We start from the raw sequence: 18,848 nt of genomic DNA on the forward strand, positions 1-18,848 counted from the left end.
TTAGCCTCGATCGGCAATTAGTTAAACAAAAAATACATATAACTAGGTAAGTATATGAAACTTGAATCAATAAAACTTGAAAAATAATTCATGGCTACTTTTGTAGAAGTATACCGTATTGCACAATCTGTTTAATGTTTAAATGGTAATTTTTGATACAACTGACCGATTAAGGTACTCAGTTGAAACAAGTAATATTTTGTTTACGTGACTGAAGGATATTACTTGAATAATTTTGTGAAGTAACCAACAGCGCTAGAGGAGGGTATAATGTCTTTTGGTTATTGATTTACTTTCAAATATTCAATTTCATAGATAGATCAAATAATTTCAATTCCAAGCTAACACTGAACTGTATTTATCCAAAATGAAAAGGAACAAAATAATTAAACTATTAACTATTAAGCCATTATTACGTGTTTCTACCAAACAATTATTTTGATTTAACTAAATTGTTTTATCTGCACTTACGTTAATTAATATACTGATTACATAAAATACAACAATATAAAAAATATAACATTAATATTAGTTCTCTCTGTATTAATAACGTATTAATTACATTAATTAATGATAGGTTATCACTTATCAGCACATCGGTGTTCAACACTTCATTTGAACTGGGCATTTGGGCAATCCTTATTTTTTTTTCAGTGCATTGTATAGATAGTTCATATAAAAATAGACCAAAAAGGTACAACTAATTACCTACTTATAGAAATTGGAATTGGAATCATCAAGTGTATAAAAAATAACTAGTTACCTACGTTAAAAAAAAACGACTTCAAAAACGGAAAAGTAAAAAACAAAAAATATTAGCCGCATTGATAACATCCTCCCTTTTTTTTAAGTCGGTTAAAAATAATTATATGAAGTCGTAGAAGGCGCGATAAATCCTGTATTAATTATATGAATGTAATACTTATATAAATAAATTTTAACGTACAATTTTTTGTAGAATCACGTAATCTCAGCATTGAATTCCGACATCTAATATTACCTATGAAGATATTGTATTTATAATATTTTACACCAAGGTAAACTAGTTAATACGTAACAAGATATTAAAAATAGTAGCGGAATTAGTAAGGACATTATGATTTATGAGAATAGGCTGTTTCCGTTTTATATTTATTCACTAGCGCTTCGCATGGGTGCAATACTGATATTACATATACTAGTCTTTGCATGTATTGTTATGTATTATTTAAACATACGTCTTGTGATATAATTGAATCACTCTGTCTATCTAAAGAAAACTGCATCATATTTCGTTGCAATTGCATACCTCGGCCTCGTTATAAAGATCTAAGCATACATAGGAATTAGGAATAGACAGCGGGAGCGACTTTGTTTTCTACTATGTAGTCAGTAGTGTCATGATTAGCTGCATCACATCATGTAAAATATACTTACGATTTATTTTTATTGCACATTTAAAAACAATACACAGTCATTGATAGTATGTATGTACTTAAAATCTAAAAATACATTATTGATAGTGATTACGTAACGATAATAATATGAACATCGACCAATTTTTTTATATCTTATTCGTTTATTTCTGCCGAGAACATTTTTTATATAATTTACTTCACTAAAAACGTGAGATGGCGTGTGTGCGTTTTTGCGTCGTAATATTTCATCATAAGGCCAGTTTCCTCGAATCATATTAACTTGTTAATTACAACAATACAACCTCGTCACAAGTCAATTAGGAAAAGCGGAGATAATTGTAAAACAAGTGGTAGGTAGTTCCTTATACTTGTATAACTTGATATTGTTGTTGATTGAAAAGTACTAGAGCTTAGTACTAGAGGTTCTTATTTCTTAGTGGTACAAATTCAACCATAACCGTAAGTATGTTTTTGTTTTATAGCTCTATAATATAAGCTATTTGTGTTTAGTGTGTAATTACATACTCTTCCGTCCGCGCAATTTACGTAAAAAAGGGTACAAAGTTTGTGCTTCGCTTAATAATAGATATTAGACACGTCTAATAAACCTGACACAAGTCGTTTTTGGGAATTTCGGTCAAAAAACGACCCAAGAAAATACTAAAACAGATGTGAAATACATCAGTGCTAAGACCAAACGTTCTATTGCTTTAGTTTTTAATTCTATAGTTTCAAGAACACTAATGTAATTTTGAAATGTAGTACGTGCAGAAGCACTCACGATGCGCAATCATGGAATCGTCCAGTAATTTTATTATTGTTAGTGAATAGTACCAGTGTCCCTTTCTTTTGTTTTCAATAACAAGAGATAGTATTGTATTGTCTGACCTAACTGTAGCTCTGTCAGTTACCGAACGTATCTCTGAATACACAAAAATTATCAAAGTTTGAGACGTGTTTTGAAATATTTATCGCTATCATAAGCGCAATGCCAGTGTGCTGTATGACCCTTCGTAGAGTTCATAAATAAAATCACATGTAGGATATAGGTACCTATGATATTGATAGTGGGTCGTCTTATCATAACATTTTGTATCACGATGGTACATGTCGTTGTTTTCATAATAATGCATTATAGTTCAGGATACATCGCCCATTTTTGCAAGTGACTACTATCAAGCTGATTTTCCGTTTGTAGCTTTATTTTGATGAGACACCGAATAATCTCGTGTACGAAACTCTCGATTGTGGTAGCTAACAGAGATAACAAGGATAAAATTTTTTGATTTGATGGTTCTCAAATATTTATTACGCAATTTGTAGGACAATAGGTATGTCTGTTGAATTATATAAACAGTAATTAAGTGAAAACAAAAAAATCAGCTTGTTAGTAATCATTTATGATGACCTCGTTATCGATACACTTTGGAAAGGGGGACTCTTTGAACCAACCATAGATTTTGTAGGACAAATATTTTTTCGAATAATTTAGGTAATTATCTTGAGATTGAACAAAAAAAAAATTCAGTTAGTAATAAATATTTGAGAACCATCAAATCAAAATTTTTTATCCTTATTATCTCTGTTAGCTACCACAATCGAGACTTTCGTACACGAAATTATTGGGCGTCTCATCAAAATAAAGCTACAAACGGAAAATTAGCTTGATAGTAGTCACTTTCAAAAATGGGCGATGTATCCTGAACTATTATGCAAATACACACACACACATATGTACATAAATATAGGTATTATCGCGATTACAGTCAGTGTAAGCGGTGAGAATCGTTAGAGCGAGAAGGTTAAATCTCAAACATAGAATCTTAGTTAATCAACTAAAAAATAAGCAGGTTACATAACATACACAAACATAGGTTTGTGTGTGTGTGTATCTTCATCAATATTTTCAATTGTCAATAGTAATCTATACGACCAAAAAAAAATTTTTTTTGGTCGAGAGACGATTTTGGTAAAAAATAAATAGATTAAATGAACTAACTCTTTCCGGTTTCGCCCACTCATCCAGATAGTGCAGCGTGTTGTTCAAATCATTGATGAGGTATTCGACTTCCAAGAGTACGGCCTCTGTTTTGCTCCTCCTAAGATCCTTTTGTAGCGCATCCACCATCGCGTTGTAGTTCTCTTTGTACATCCTTGCTAAGGCCTTCAATTGTTTCCTCCTCCATTCTATCGGTTTCGTAACTCCACGGTTGAAAGCGTCCCGCGCTTTTTCTACCGCCTTAAATGTAAGAAAAATAACATTGTTATTAAAAATAAATACTTTTAATAATTCATATTTTTACAAAATTCAAAGGAATACATGTTATGCACAATGCGCACATACTTAGTTAGAACTATAATATAATTTTTTTAATTATCATCCAAATAAAGGCTAAACGCAAAAATTTCAAGCCAATTTTTCCATTATATTTTAAGTTCTCTAGAGTGCATGCAAAATGTTCATTCTACATTAAAAGGTTGTTATTGTGCCTAATGTTCTAAGCTATTAACATTATCATAACTATTCTCTAATCTGTGACCGGATACACATTTTTTTATCCTCCACAAAACCTATGATATTATAGGTTTAGAGATTATTTTTAAAGATTTATAATAGAGTAATAGAAAGAAAGAGATAGAAGAAGAAGAGATAATATTTTAGTAAAAAATCAATTTAAATATTTATTTACCTCACTAATATTCACTGGTTTTGGTTTAGAGTTGGTTATTGTACCTGTAACAGATAAAACAGTAAATTAATTAACACAAAATAATTCAATAACGTATAATATGTAATCTTTATAAATTGCTAAATGGCGACTAAAAACTTTAGATATTTCTTTATAATTATTATAAACATACGGACATAGTTTTTGCATGATTAAAAGAACACAATTATTCAAAGTACAGATAATTTGTATTATTTTTTGTATAATATATAATTGTTTGTATGTAAGCGTGTTAAAGTAAAAACAGAAATAAAAACATTTTTCATCACGGTCTATCATTTTATTTTCTAAAACTATAATTTTTTCTAAAAAGTTTTAAATTGTGTCTAAATATCATAATAGAGTAATTTCAATTTTCAAGGTAAGAATATTTATATTTTGTTATTTACAATATAAAAAGTTGCTTTTTGTACATTGAGTTGCCATTAATCATCATTATTTTGGGATTTTCATGAATTCTACCAATTTTGTAAACATAAAATTTTAATATATTTTATGACATAAGTACCTATTCTGTTTCATAATCATTATGAAAAGGTATTACTTGTTTTACCTGATTTATTATTCCTTCATAATACAGTAACAAATAGTTATGTAATAGTAACTATACAAAGTAAAATTCAAGACTTATCATTATAATTATTTTCTTGTTGTTATGTGCTTAGATCTGTAGCTCTTCCTTATAACTTACTAGCTTTCTGCACGCGGCTTCGGCCGCATTTTCATAGAAAAACTCGCATAGTTCCCGTTTCCATGGGATTTCCAGGATAAAACTTATCCTATGTGTTACCATCCAAGTTTATTTATTTATTTATTTATTTATTTATTTATTTACGGCATACGCCAAACCATACATATATTAAACTTAATTCTAAACTTATCACTATAACCTTAGTTCTAGGTACCTCTTACATTCTTCACCTATCATTCCCATCCCTGACACAAACAAATCATATACTGGTGCAGAATTGAGGATTGAGTTCAGCAGCGAAAGCATGCGAGGCACCGGAGACTGCTGGCGTTGAACCGTGCGTGTGCGCCAAGCAGCTAACAGTTGGTGACTTCGAGCCCGTGTATAATTATCAGGCACATTTAGCCGTAAGAGCATTTCTAATAAATCATTAGAATCTATTTTATTGTATAAAACGTTAAGAGCAAATTTAACAGTTGATAGACTTCTACGAAGTTCCAGCGAGTTATAACCCAAACTACCCAGCAAGAATTTTGTGGGATACAGATATGGGTAATAATTATAACTTCTTGCATACAATGACCTTAAGAATTTCTTTTGGACCTGCTCCAACATAAGGATATATTTTTTCTCGTAAGGACTCCAGACAACGGAATTCGTCTCTTAAGAAAGTTACATGTTACCATCTATTTGTATGTTCAATTTCATTGTAATCGGTTCAGTAGTATTAGCATGAAAGAGTAACAAAGATACATACACATTACACATACATCCATTCTCACAAACTTTCGCAGTTATAATAGTAGTAGGATAAGACTTGATAATCTGTATTATCAACTCTTATAAGGATTATTTTCTATAAGGAAGAAGCAACATTGTTTTTTATACTTATGATTATGTCATTTTGTCAACACCGTTCATCATTGATGTAAAGGAAAACCACTGAGAAATATTCATTCAGATATAATGTAGGTAAATTGTTTTTGAAGTGAAACTTCTTTATCTGGGAGTAAAATTTCAAGGTCGCGTCATGGCAATACCATCATAGAGTAAGGCGACGTTTGGTACCTTTGAATCTTGCCAAAGAAGTTTCACTTCTGACACATGTGCTTGGCGTACACACAGTTTTTTATCGTTAAATAATATTTATAAATTATGATATAATGTTTACACAATAATATGTTTGTGAAAGTACATTAAAAGGTTAATTTAATGACACTGATAAGTAGAAATGAAAGAGCATAATAATATTATGATAATAGTTGATCAAAAAAAAGGTACTTATTTCAGTTTTTTTTGTTATGATAACTGTATATCTTGCTGTATATATTATAATATATATTTTTACACGCTTTATATTAGCTTCACCTGTATGTTTGTTTGTAACCGACTTCTTTGGGCGCGATTTTGACCCACTTTAAACGGCCAGATTTCGTTCAAACTTTGTAGATTTATTGAGGACCGATGACAATACACTAATTTGATAAAATTTTCTATTTTTTAGTTCGGTTTTCTATAAAAAGCGTGTTTTTTAGTTTTTTTTAACTATTATTATTTTAATATCCTATCAATTACTAATTGAGGATTTGTAATGATAAAATACAACTGTATTCCATGAGTGTAAAGATACCATAATTTTAAGTGTTATTTTATTGTAAGCATTTTTCATTGACACTTTGTTGATCAAGAAACAGATAAATAAAGTTTCTAAATTTCTATGTACTAACATAATATACCTACCTAATAATTTGTAATTATTACAATATTATATAATATCTATTGTAATAATCATTATAATTCATTTGAGTGGGTATGTTCTTACAGCATACAATATTTTTAAGACTTGACAATATATCCATATAAAGTTTTTTTTTGTTAAAAAAATCTAATTGGATTGATAGTAGTTACCTAATTATTGTCTAATATAAAATAAAATTGAAATTTGTTCCTATTGTATGGAAAAGTGAGAAAGATTTTAGTATTCTACATTAATTACATTTTATTACTCTTCGTCGAATAGAAGTGTATATTTACGCTCATTGAAAAATATACCTGTAGGCTGTAAGGCGTTACAAAAACGAATACATTTCGCTTAATTTTATCGCTTAATAGATATAGAAATAGAAATTTATGCTTACCTAAAGTCATTTTAATGTAGCAATCACTTTAAATGGTATTAATTTTCCTTAAAATCACAAGAAACAACACTAGAAAGACCGGTTTTAATATTTTTAATTTTTAGTTTTCAAATGAGAATCTCACAAGAACGAATGCGATACGTGCCGCACTGAGGGAGAACAACGACTATTTAGTTACGTATATCAAAGATTGAATGATTGAAATAACGTAATTAAATTATCAAAGCAGCCATTTGATAACAAGTTTTACAATGTAAATGAATGTTGTTACCAAATCTATCAGAAATTGTGTGAAAGATAAAAGATTAAAGATTTCTATTTTTATTTTTTTGACTCTCTGACAGTGACACTAACCACAGAATACAATCGCGAGTCGCGACACTGACAACATAATAATAAAAATTCACGGTGTTCTACACGGTTCCATATGAGTAGTATCTTCGCCAAGATCTTCACAGTATTTTCTTCTCTCAGAGTAGTATATAATATATAATTTAATATAAAATACAATTATTTGATTTACCTTATAGGTACTTATATAAACTGTATTGGGAATTTTTACATTTTAATAATATAACAACAGTTTACCTTCCACGTTTCTATAATTAATAATAATACCTACGTGCACGGAAAATAATATATCATTCGAATAATTATAAATCTCTTGACATATAGCAAAAATATTTTAACCCTTTAACGGGCAGAATTTTTTTTGTTAGATATCAATATTTTTGATATGACGTTTCGTTAAGGACCTTTTATAGATGCTGAAAATTGATAAATTGACTAGTTGTGTCTTCCGGTTTTACCTGCAGGCCGTGGTTACATATGTAACCGAGATCATTTAGGGAATAAGTTAAGTGGTTACATATGGAACCGAACTGGACTATGACCGTTTAGGGCCTAACTTAATTCCCCATAGGAATGCCTAACCTTTAGGTATTCCTGTGGGCAATTAGTAAGTGCTTAGGATAAAATTAACGTCATTTTGGTATATAAGGGTATTTTAATGAGCACATAATTAAATAAAAGATATGTTATTTAGGAAATCAAATTATTATATTTACTATTTCTAGTATAATACATGCAAAATCAACAACCTTTTTGCATTAGGCAGTCTTTGAATTTGTCTTCAGAGTGGAATAAAGTTTTCAGTCTCTCTCTCTTGTACACAAATACAATTCTTACATAACTAATTCACATGAAAAGTAAGCTAACGGGATTCAAAGGAAGATTCTCCTCAGGATCCGAATCACCACCAATATCAGAATCTTCAGCCCGACTATCATCGATTCCTGTCATCATGGCCTCAAATTCCTAATCATCAATCCAAAATATTTCTTTTAGACATCTAAAACAAACAAAATAAATTGTAATGTGGTCAAAACTCTGCACAATTATTACCTACAGTGTAGTACTTTTATAATGTAAAACCTCGTCATACAAAAAACCTGAATTTGGTGTTCAATAACATCTTTACCCGAAAATCTCAACTTATTGTTATGTTATTTTCGTAAAATATATTTATTTAACTTACTAATAACAACTAATAAACTTTTCAATTCATACAAAAAGTAAATTTTTGTTACAATTGAAAAAAAGAACCAAAAACTGACCTCAAAATTAACGAAACGTGCTCTTCATATTTAACTCATTAAAAAACTTTGTCACACAAAGCTACATGCAAGAATTATATATCAAATTACTGGAAAAATAATAAATAAACTATTTACATACCTTATTTTATTCAAATATCACAAATTTCCACACAAAACAATTAAAAAGCAGGAGAACATAGTCCACGTGCACATCGCAAACTCTGAATGGACAGAAGGCACAAACGTAACCACAAATATTTAGCGTCATTGCTAATAGTTCGAAACAACTTCACACCTGTGGGTACGATTGTGTGTTACGCCCGTTCAAGGACTACGCGAAAAACATATTATAAGGGTCATTTTATATAGAAAGGTTTAGATAAAATCAACCTTACAGTCAGATGTGTCATGTGGTTACAGCCGCTATACTAGTTTTGCTTATGCCCTATAAAGGGTTAATACGATAAATAGGTACTTAGATTATGGATTGGTCTCCGCGCGCGCGCAACCTTAATCTAAGGATAAATAAAGATATAAAATTATAAAATAAGTATGGTGGCGACTTTCTTTTACTCATGTGTCCATAGTTCATAATAATAATATTATCAAGTTCATATTATTCAAAGTTTAACCTTAATCTAAGGATAAATAAAGATATAAAATTATAAAATAAGTATGGTGGCGACTTTCTTTTACTCATGTGTCCATAGTTCATAATAATAATATTATCAAGTTCATATTATTCAAAGTTTTTCTAGAACGACCGTTAATCGTTATGACGTCATAATATGAATGTAATAATATTATCTATTTACCTACTTGATCAATTTTTATTTCTTCGGACATTTATCATTGTGTTATAATATTATATTAGTTATTTTATTGATGTGTGTAGCTTGCACTTAAAATTCCAAAAAGTTCGGGAAAATGGGTAAGGGTAGAAGGTAGGGTATTATATTCCGAAAGTAAATCCGAAAATTATTGATTAGTATACTAAATCTTAATACCTACTATAATACACCGATAACATAATAATTATTAATACAATGAATTCCTGCCATTAACAACGCGTATGTAATAATCATGGTAGTTCTAAGATTTCTTATATCAAAGCTGTGGAAAATCAACATTTGCATGATTTATTTGAAAGGCGCGAAAAGTATATTTGAAAGTGGAAAAAAAAAATTCAGATTAGGCGATTAGGTAAGCAATTAAAATTTTTCTGTATAGCATGATGAAAGCATGCGACATTTTTGATATGATTCCAGGATCTGTTCATAAAATCAGCAAGTGTGATCACATAATATTAGGTACCATGTTTAAGTAAGAAATAAAGTTTTTTAAGTAAGTAATAATATGTTTTGCATATGTAAGTACTAAAACAATATAGTACCTAGGACTTAAATGCTTTCTATTCACTATTGTAATAATTAACATTGTATTAAATTATATTATGTGGATCAGACTGTTCAGTACGTATTGAATTTTAATTTATCTTTCAAACGCGTTACATTATTTTACTTATAAAACAAATCCACATTAATTATTTTCAAAAATACTTGCATTAAATTCGTATAATTAACCGTATTACTTCAAGATCACGCAACCTTTTTATTGTCGCTTACCTTCTGCAACTCGATGGTCAACATTGCAGTTAACATTTCATTATTTTGATTTTAGTAGTTAATGATAAAAATTTAATAGTCATATTTTTAACAAATTTTTAATCAATTGGCGAACGGATATATTGTTATCTGTATAACTTTAATTAAGACGTTCTATTATGTTTATCTTAATATAATTAAGGATTAACGATAAAATTCTAGTTTAAAGTAGGTATGTTATTTAAATAAACAATAGGTACAATGTGTAAGTAGGAACAATAATTATTATGGTATTTAATAATAAATTTATATAAAGTTAATTATTAACTTGTTTGTATTTTTTTCAATACAAAGGAAAATAATATGCTTGGATCTTGGCTTGGATACATAATATAGGCATCTATTATATTATATTCTAGGATTGTTGTTTTAAAAATTTCCGCCGACCGCAGAATGAAAAACCGCACAACACATCACGTTTATAACTACAAAGTTAAACATTTTTATTTTTTTATGTGTGATGTCCAATTATGAATCTTCACAATGCAATGTGCACGTATAACAAAGCCACTGAGTAATGACTTTTTAGTTTTAAGTAACAAAAGCTTAGGACACATACGATCTTTCGTTGGAAGAGGTCAACCCACATTAAAGTATGTAGGTACTTATGTAGAATTGCATCAAATCATCATGAAATAGTTTGGTCGTGTTATCACAGATAAAAATAATACTATACTAGTAATATTATAATAGTATCTGTGGTTCAGCTATTAAATTTCAATCATGATGGCAGCATTTTCATTGGCACAAATTCCATGTTTGTTAAAGCATTTTATCACTACATACCTATCTATAACAATAAGTATTATGCTCAAATATCGATAACATTAAAGTTAACCGCATCCTTGAAGTACGGTACATGAATGCAAATTGTCCATAATAAATGGATTTTAGTGCAAGCTTAGCAGCACTAAAGTCACAACTAAAGTATATCAAGGAGATCAAGGATTGCCAGCTCAAATAATGTCAGGGTTAATGCAGTTATTTTGCACCTTAAATGGATAATTCAGTGATAATGATATTTATTATTTTACATTTATTTAACGAGGTCTTAAATGGTTTTAAATTTTTAGTGAAATGTGACAGATGGCTGTCATGATTTCAATTTTGAACCACTGTTACCTGAATCCAAGCCTGAATCCAAATTAATTAAAAAAGTAAGGTTTGAATTTTTTTTAAATTTAATTTAAGGTTTAATTTAGATTTTTAATGGTTTGTATGATACGTATTAATATGTATTTTTATTATTCCCTAAATATTTTCCTTGTGGTGGATGAAATTCACACCATGTCAAATGAGTTGTGAGGGAGGATGAATTATTACGTCTTTTTGGCTTTTTAGAGTTGAACCAATAAATATTTCCTACATTTAGATGCGTATAATATGATATTATTACATGCTCAAGGACCTTGGTAGGACCTCAAGGTACTATATAACGGCTTTTTAGAGGTGAACCCATAATATTGCCTGCATTTTATAAAAGAAGATGCGTATAATATGATATTTCATATTATACGCATGTACCATAGTAACTCAATGGCAATAGTGGTAAAAAAGCAATGGGAACTATTTTCTATTACGCTGAAAGCGTCGTTAAAAAGTTGAGACTTATTCAAATTATTATCGAATCGACATGTGACAGCCCTATGTTCTTAATTAATGGTCTGAAAAATCTGTGTGAAAATAATACGGAAATACGAATCCATCGTTTTCACGTCTATTACTTTTTATATTCTTCAGAAGTTCACGTTCTAATAATAATACGTTGCTACAATACAATTTACATAAATGTATCCAGAATGAAAAAGTACTTCATAGTTCTATGTAAATTGTAGGTAAATAACCGTACACCTGTAATCTACATAGAACTGAAATAGGTAAGAAAAGAAAAGCTTTAATTTTCTGTTATAGGTACCATAAATCATAATACATGTTACCTACATTATAAGTATACTCTGCTTGTTTAAGTTTTTATTTTCACAGTTGGACCCTTAAGAAATTTGACTGTCATTAACGTAAGTAATTAAATAAAACAGATTTAAGTCAGGCCGCATTAAATAATAGATTTGTTCTTGCAAAGTGGATATTATGCTTTATCCAATGGCTTTATCATTATTATCTCATAGCGTGAATTCTTATTGAATGTAATTTCAAGTATTCATACACGCTATAATTGTATAATAATGGTACAAGGGTCAACAATCAACATTGAACTGTATACCTATTACATTATGTTCGAATTTCACATTATGTTCGCATAAGTTTACTTAAAACAAGTTCTGGTTTATTGCAGTTTGCTTGCGTGTGTGTGACGTTGATTTTATTTTTAAATAGTTTTAATTTTAAATTTCGAATTTCGAACTGGTTGTCAGCTACAGCGCCACAGCATAGACAACATTGTTAGGTTAGATTAAAGTTGTTTTTACTTTTTAACATTCATTATTAGGTAGGTACATAGGTAATTAAGAAGAACGAAACGTAACGAATTAATAAAAATAAAAATCTGAATGTAAATTAAGTGAAAATTTTTGCCGGGAATAGTAAATCTATTAGATTATATTATTACAAAAAAAATTAACGACTTCACGATTTTTTCTTATCATTATGGTGAAACATAACCTGTAACTTGCCTGTAAAAATCAATGTAGACAACATTGAAGGAATACTTTGTAATTAGTGGATATGTTTCATCAGTAGGTAAGTTTTTTATATTAAATACATTACCATTTTCGTTATCTATATCAATCACAACTTCACTAATATTCACTGGAACATACACTACACTTCGCGCCTCTTGTTTTGACGTGCTCATTGTTTTTATCGGAATTCAATACTGTTTAAAACTATACGAGGAAAATATGATTAAAATGTCTGCCTGTATTCGAAGATGAACGACTATTGGCCGTTGTTGTCGTAATTTTTAATTGTCCGAAAATATTTGTACAACATGTACGCATGTTTATTTTGACGGAGGTAAATCTCATTTGAATATTTTTATTAACACTGGAGTACATCAAAATTAGTGATATTACATAAATAACTTATCTATTTTTATCACAATATTGTATTTGTGTTTCTTTTTATTTCAGAACTTATGCCAATATCATTAAAAATACGGTATTTGCGGGTACCTTTGGATAAACGCTTTGTCACAGGTATATACACTGTGGTAACAGAAAATGCGTGAATGAGGATGTACCCAGTCTGTTAAAACATATACGTAATTATAAATTACTAGCATTCCGCCCGCGGCTTCGCCCGCTTTGTCTAAAACCTAATAAGTTATAAATCTTCCTCTTGAATCACTTTATCTATTAAAAAAACCGCATAACCGTTGCGTAGTTTTAAGGACAGAAAAAGAGACTTTATTTTATACTATGTAGTGATCATATTTAATCTATGTTTCTAGTATTATGGTAATAAAAATTATACATAATATATGTACTTGTACCCACATACCATTGCAGTGAGTTGTTATGATTGGTTATGGAGTCAATAAATAATAATTAAGTCCATAAAATATATATTTCCATGTAAATAGCATACAATTCTCGATATAGTTCTGTGATACAACTCACGTGGCAAATTAAATAATAATTGTTGTGTAGAAATGTTTTTGCAATATAAATGATTCTATAATCTATATATTATATTTTTTTTTAATTATTAATGATGAAAAAAAAAATCACTCTGAATTGTAATGAAATTGAAAATAATAATATATTTTATAAACGTAGATACTAAAAACATTACTTATAGCTGTCTACAACTAGTTAAAATTACAATATAAACTGTTTTTAAGAATTAAAATTAAAACAATTAACCTTCTTTTATTAAGTTTTCATCGTGTTATTAATGATAATAATTAAAACAGAAAAAATGCGTTGGTATGTAATTTTATAATGTTTCTTAAAATAAATATTTTTGTGGATCAACTAAAGTGAGTAGGTAGTGAGTGTCGATAATATCACAACGTAGTATATATCTGTCAACTGTGATAATATATCGATCGAAGGTTGTACTTGCACAATTTTGATTGATTATTAAGTTGCATTGGTATGCAGAAAGGTTCGTGCTTCCATATACAGAAGGACAATGTTCGTACTACATATTTGTTTTTGTTTTTAGTCCTTTTATATCGGCTTATCAAGAGACAGATTGATTAAAAGATTGTTTTGGATTCCTTTTAGAATGTTCAACGTCCATTTTTTGGAACATTTCGTTTTATTAGATGTAATTAAAAGTGTAGATAGGTACTTAAATATTTCATATCCAATAGATAGTACAAAATTAATAGGTAGATAAGTACTTAAGTTTAAGCCCTTACACTTTCACTTTCATAATATTATTAATCTCAAAAATTAAAGTCGTAATAAGAAATTTTAAATACTTAAATGTATTAGCTTACTTCTAAAGATATGATAAACACGCATTTAATGCTGTAAAAGGTCATACAGTTTCCGTTTTTAACACAAAATTTGACTTCCCCCAGCCTTCAACAAAATATGCGGAAGGCTATAATTGTATAATAAACTAATATTTAAGTGCAACATTATTTCCCACGAAATTAGCCATGATCTTGCGTGTTATAAGCAACGACCTTGTCTCAAAATTATGGTCTGTAATACATAATATACCTAGCTATATTACATTCTGTGCCGTAATTTTCTATTACGCCGTTGGGCATACTTATTGGACTTAGTTATTGGAATCGGCATTAACCGGTATGAAAGAGATTTAATTATACATAGGGTATTTTCCATAATTGTAAAAAATTATGTATATTATGATCTATTTTTTTATAGGACATGTATATGACGGTAGCAGCAATTATTATAATAGGAGACCTACCTACCTACCCAGGTAATTTAGGAATTAGATTACTCTGTCTGTTTTGATAATTGGTATCGACATTGCGATGGTATTTTTTATTTTATATAGGGACGACGATTCGGAACAAATTCGAAAGCATTTCTTAAACATTTGGTTGTTTGTTTTGCACTTTTTTTTCATAGTGCTCTCCACGAAAACGTCTCCACGAAATCGTCGAAGGTTTTCTTTAGATTAAAAAATTTAAGCAATAAATAATTAATTCGTCATCATAATATATCGAGCCCCAATGTACTAAAAAGAATATTACTTATATAAAATAAATTATATACCCAGGTACTTATTTCACATTATTTTATAATGATGTGACCGAGACCACATTCACTGAATTGCGCCTGAGGCGTTATAGACCATCAATTTTCACAATTTTTCCAATGAAAAACTACTCTGTCATTTTAAAATTAAAGCCTTGAAAATTATTCGATTACGAGTCAAGTGTGAATTGGATAAAGTATTTAAATATGAAAAGAATTATAATATATTATTATAAATAAAGGTAAAAATAAAATAAAAACACGCTAGTAACTATGATAAACTCACGAACTTATATTATTTTCATCGATACTTGATTGTAGAAGTGTACAAAGTTTGAAAACAATCTAGGTATCCCTATGATATATAAAAGAGCTAGATACGTTACCCGCTCTCTATTTTGGCAAGAAAAAACTCAGGTAAGTGCCCGACTTTCACTTAGTCACGCACCATTCAGCGTCGTGGCTGGACGTTCTTTTTGTATTTTAATCGGCAGTTGTTATTACGAAGTACATGAGTGAGACATGTATTATGTCTCGTGCGTGAGAGTGAAAGAGAGAACAACTGTATTGGTGATAATGCGTTAGTAAGTAGGTATGTATTAATTACGCTGTTTTTTAGTGCAATGATGTTGGCGTATGCCGCGTCTACTAGTATAATAGGTCATTGAGGTATCCGTTTAAAGTGAGCCCAAAATCGAGCCTAAAGAAGTCGGCTACATACTAACATTAGCGTTACCTAGACACCTAGTACCTACCTACTATTAAGTATTCAGTGCTCTGAAGGGTTTTTGTGAATAATAGACATTTGGTTATTATTTTGATAACATCTGCCTACACCGACATAATATTGGATTGCATGTAATTTCAACTATATAAATTATAATGTACAGATAATAGGTTTATTTATGTCTCGTCAGTATATTATATATTAGTGCAACACCGTATGATGAAATGTCAAAGCTGATTTATTTTCTTCTATGGCAATCTGTTTCCACACGGATTCAACAGTAATTGCAAAGTAATTTGTTTGTACATCGAAATAATATAACATATTATAACATATATGTAATATACCTTTTGTATAACACTGATGAAGTGAAGCTTAAGAAAATTCAAAATATCTTGAGCCGCTTTTTCATATTTTATGTTTCTTTTACAGACAAATAGGTACCTAACATATTAAGCAGATGATTCAGATTTAAACAGGCCTTCCAAACAATATTTTCTTAATAAAATTGATTCGTAGTTTTTTGGTACTTTGTATCTTATGGTATTGTGATAGCTTTATTTAAAATTTATAAGAGTTACACATAACAAAGAGGTATTGATTGATTTTTTAATAAAAAAAAAACGAACATAAAAACTATCGGAAGATTATAAAATTATCGGAGGGCGAATGCAAAACAACTTGAAATAATTACCTCCAATATAGGTACTTAATTGTAATATTAATATTTTAACGATAAAAATCAGTTACGCAATTTTACAAGGTGAATGTTCGAAACATTTTCAGTGTAGTTAAATATGACTATAAAACTCAATGATTAATAACTCTACAAAACCTTTTGAGATGTGACATTATTTTTTAAGTAAGTTACTCACGAATGTCTTCATTGATAATATTTCAAAGCAATCCTTAATTATGAAGATAATTAATTACCTATCAAAACAAAAGAGAAACAGAATTCGTCGTGTGTACTTCAATCGTTTTTAATATTTTAGAGGACGTCTAAATAACAAGTGCGAGTACTTACATGTATGTACTTACCTATAGTATAAAGCAATATAATGTGAATAATAATAAAAATCGTACACATAAATTATAATGTATGTATTCTATTGTGTGTAGGTACTTAAACTTCACACAATTTACTTCGCAATATTACCTAGACATTTAAACATTTTCAGTTTATATAAAATTTTAGTAAATATTTTTGCAACGGTTAAATGCACTAATTTTCAATCGGATGTATGTTTGTTTATTGCACGCCTCATAAGCGAAGCGTTGAGGTGGGTACTACTGTCACTTCGCGCAAAACATCTGATTTTTCAAACTTAAAATGTCTTTATGTATCATACATTGCACTTGTAAGATAATACATACACACACATATTAAGAAAAAACACTATTTTTAACATTCATGATATTTTTGATGTCATTTTTGTTATTTAAACTAGTTAAAAAACAGTTTAAAAAAGTTCTGTCTTGGACGTCCGTGTGTCTGTATGTGCGGAGGATTTTCTTGTTAACACGATAGCGACCGAAATACTTTACTAATCGAGTCTTTTTTTTTCTCTTACGCTTGAGTATGCTCAGGAATAGAACCCTTTCATTTTTCAGGGTCTGATTCGATGTGGTTTAATTGTTATTAAATAAACAAAAATAAAATATCGACTGTTCTCCATAATTTTAGTATATCTATATATATTCTTTATTTTATTTTATTTTTTTTATATTTATAGTGTACTCAAAATTCACCATTATAAACTCAATTCTTTATACTATAAGCCAAGGTTTAAAAAAATAAGTTGGTAGCCAGTCCCTTAAACCTGCGCAGTTTCACATCTAGGTGGGGCCACAAGAAAAATAGCTCAATTATTACGGTACCGCTTTCTTTACTTTTCCAACTGTTTTATTTTATTTATTTTTTATATTTATAGTGTACTCTTTATAAATAATCAATTTTATTGTAAAGGATGAGATTATGAGGCGTGCACTTTTGGATTTTCCAAACTAAGTATTGCACGCCTCATAAGCGAAGCGTTGAGGTTGGGTACTACTGTCACTTCGCGCAAAACATCTGATTTTTCAAACTTAAAATGTCTTTATGTATCATACATTGCACTTGTAAGATAATACATACACACACATATTAAGAAAAAACACTATTTTTAACATTCATGATATTTTTGATGTCATTTTTGTTATTTAAACTAGTTAAAAAACAGTTTAAAAAAGTTCTGTCTTGGACGTCCGTGTGTCTGTATGTGCGGAGGATTTTCTTGTTAACACGATAGCGACCGAAATACTTTACTAATCGAGTCTTTTTTTTTCTCTTACGCTTGAGTATGCTCAGGAATAGAACCCTTTCATTTTTCAGGGTCTGATTCGATGTGGTTTAATTGTTATTAAATAAACAAAAAAAAAAAAATATCGACTGTTCTCCATAATTATTAGTATATCTATATAATATATTCTTTATTTTATTTTATTTTTTTAGGGTTCCGTAGCCAAAATGGCAAAAACGGAACCCTTATAGTTTCGTCATGTCTGTCTGTCCGTCTGTCCGTCTGTCCGTCTGTCACAGCCGATTTACTCGGAAACTATAAGTACTACAGTGATGAAATTTGATGGGAATATGTGTTGTATGAACCGCTACAAAAATATGACACTAAATAGTAAAAAAAAGAATTAGGGGTGGGGCCCCCCATACATGTAACTGAGGGATGAAATTTTTTTTTTCGATGTACATACCCGTGTGGGGTA

General features: G+C 29.4%; 1 protein-coding gene and 1 long non-coding RNA gene across 5 annotated transcripts in view; both read right to left on the minus strand.

The window, feature by feature from the left end:
• The window catches only part of LOC123698839 (aldehyde dehydrogenase, dimeric NADP-preferring), a 44,937-nt gene that overhangs the window by 17,722 nt on the left and 8,367 nt on the right, over nt 1-18,848 (minus strand). For 2 of the 4 annotated variants that reach the window (XM_045645619.1, XM_045645618.1), the window contains exons 3-4: nt 4,088-4,131; nt 3,397-3,636 (exon numbers count right to left, since the gene is read on the minus strand). In XM_045645619.1, coding sequence (XP_045501575.1) covers nt 3,397-3,636; nt 4,088-4,131 — 284 coding nt within the window. Of the gene's footprint in view, nt 1-3,396; nt 3,637-4,087; nt 4,132-6,955; nt 7,168-12,941; nt 13,045-18,848 lie in introns of those variants that run through there. The other 2 variants (XM_045645620.1, XM_045645621.1) reach the window with 2 other exon arrangements.
• LOC123698841 lies at nt 7,993-8,867 on the minus strand. Its single transcript, XR_006752467.1, has 2 exons — nt 8,693-8,867; nt 7,993-8,306 (listed from the first exon to the last, which is right to left on the minus strand). It is a non-coding gene; the product is annotated as an uncharacterized LOC123698841 (long non-coding RNA).

This window comes from Colias croceus, chromosome 17, assembly GCF_905220415.1.
Source record: "Colias croceus chromosome 17, ilColCroc2.1".
NCBI lineage: Eukaryota > Metazoa > Arthropoda > Insecta > Lepidoptera > Pieridae > Colias > Colias croceus.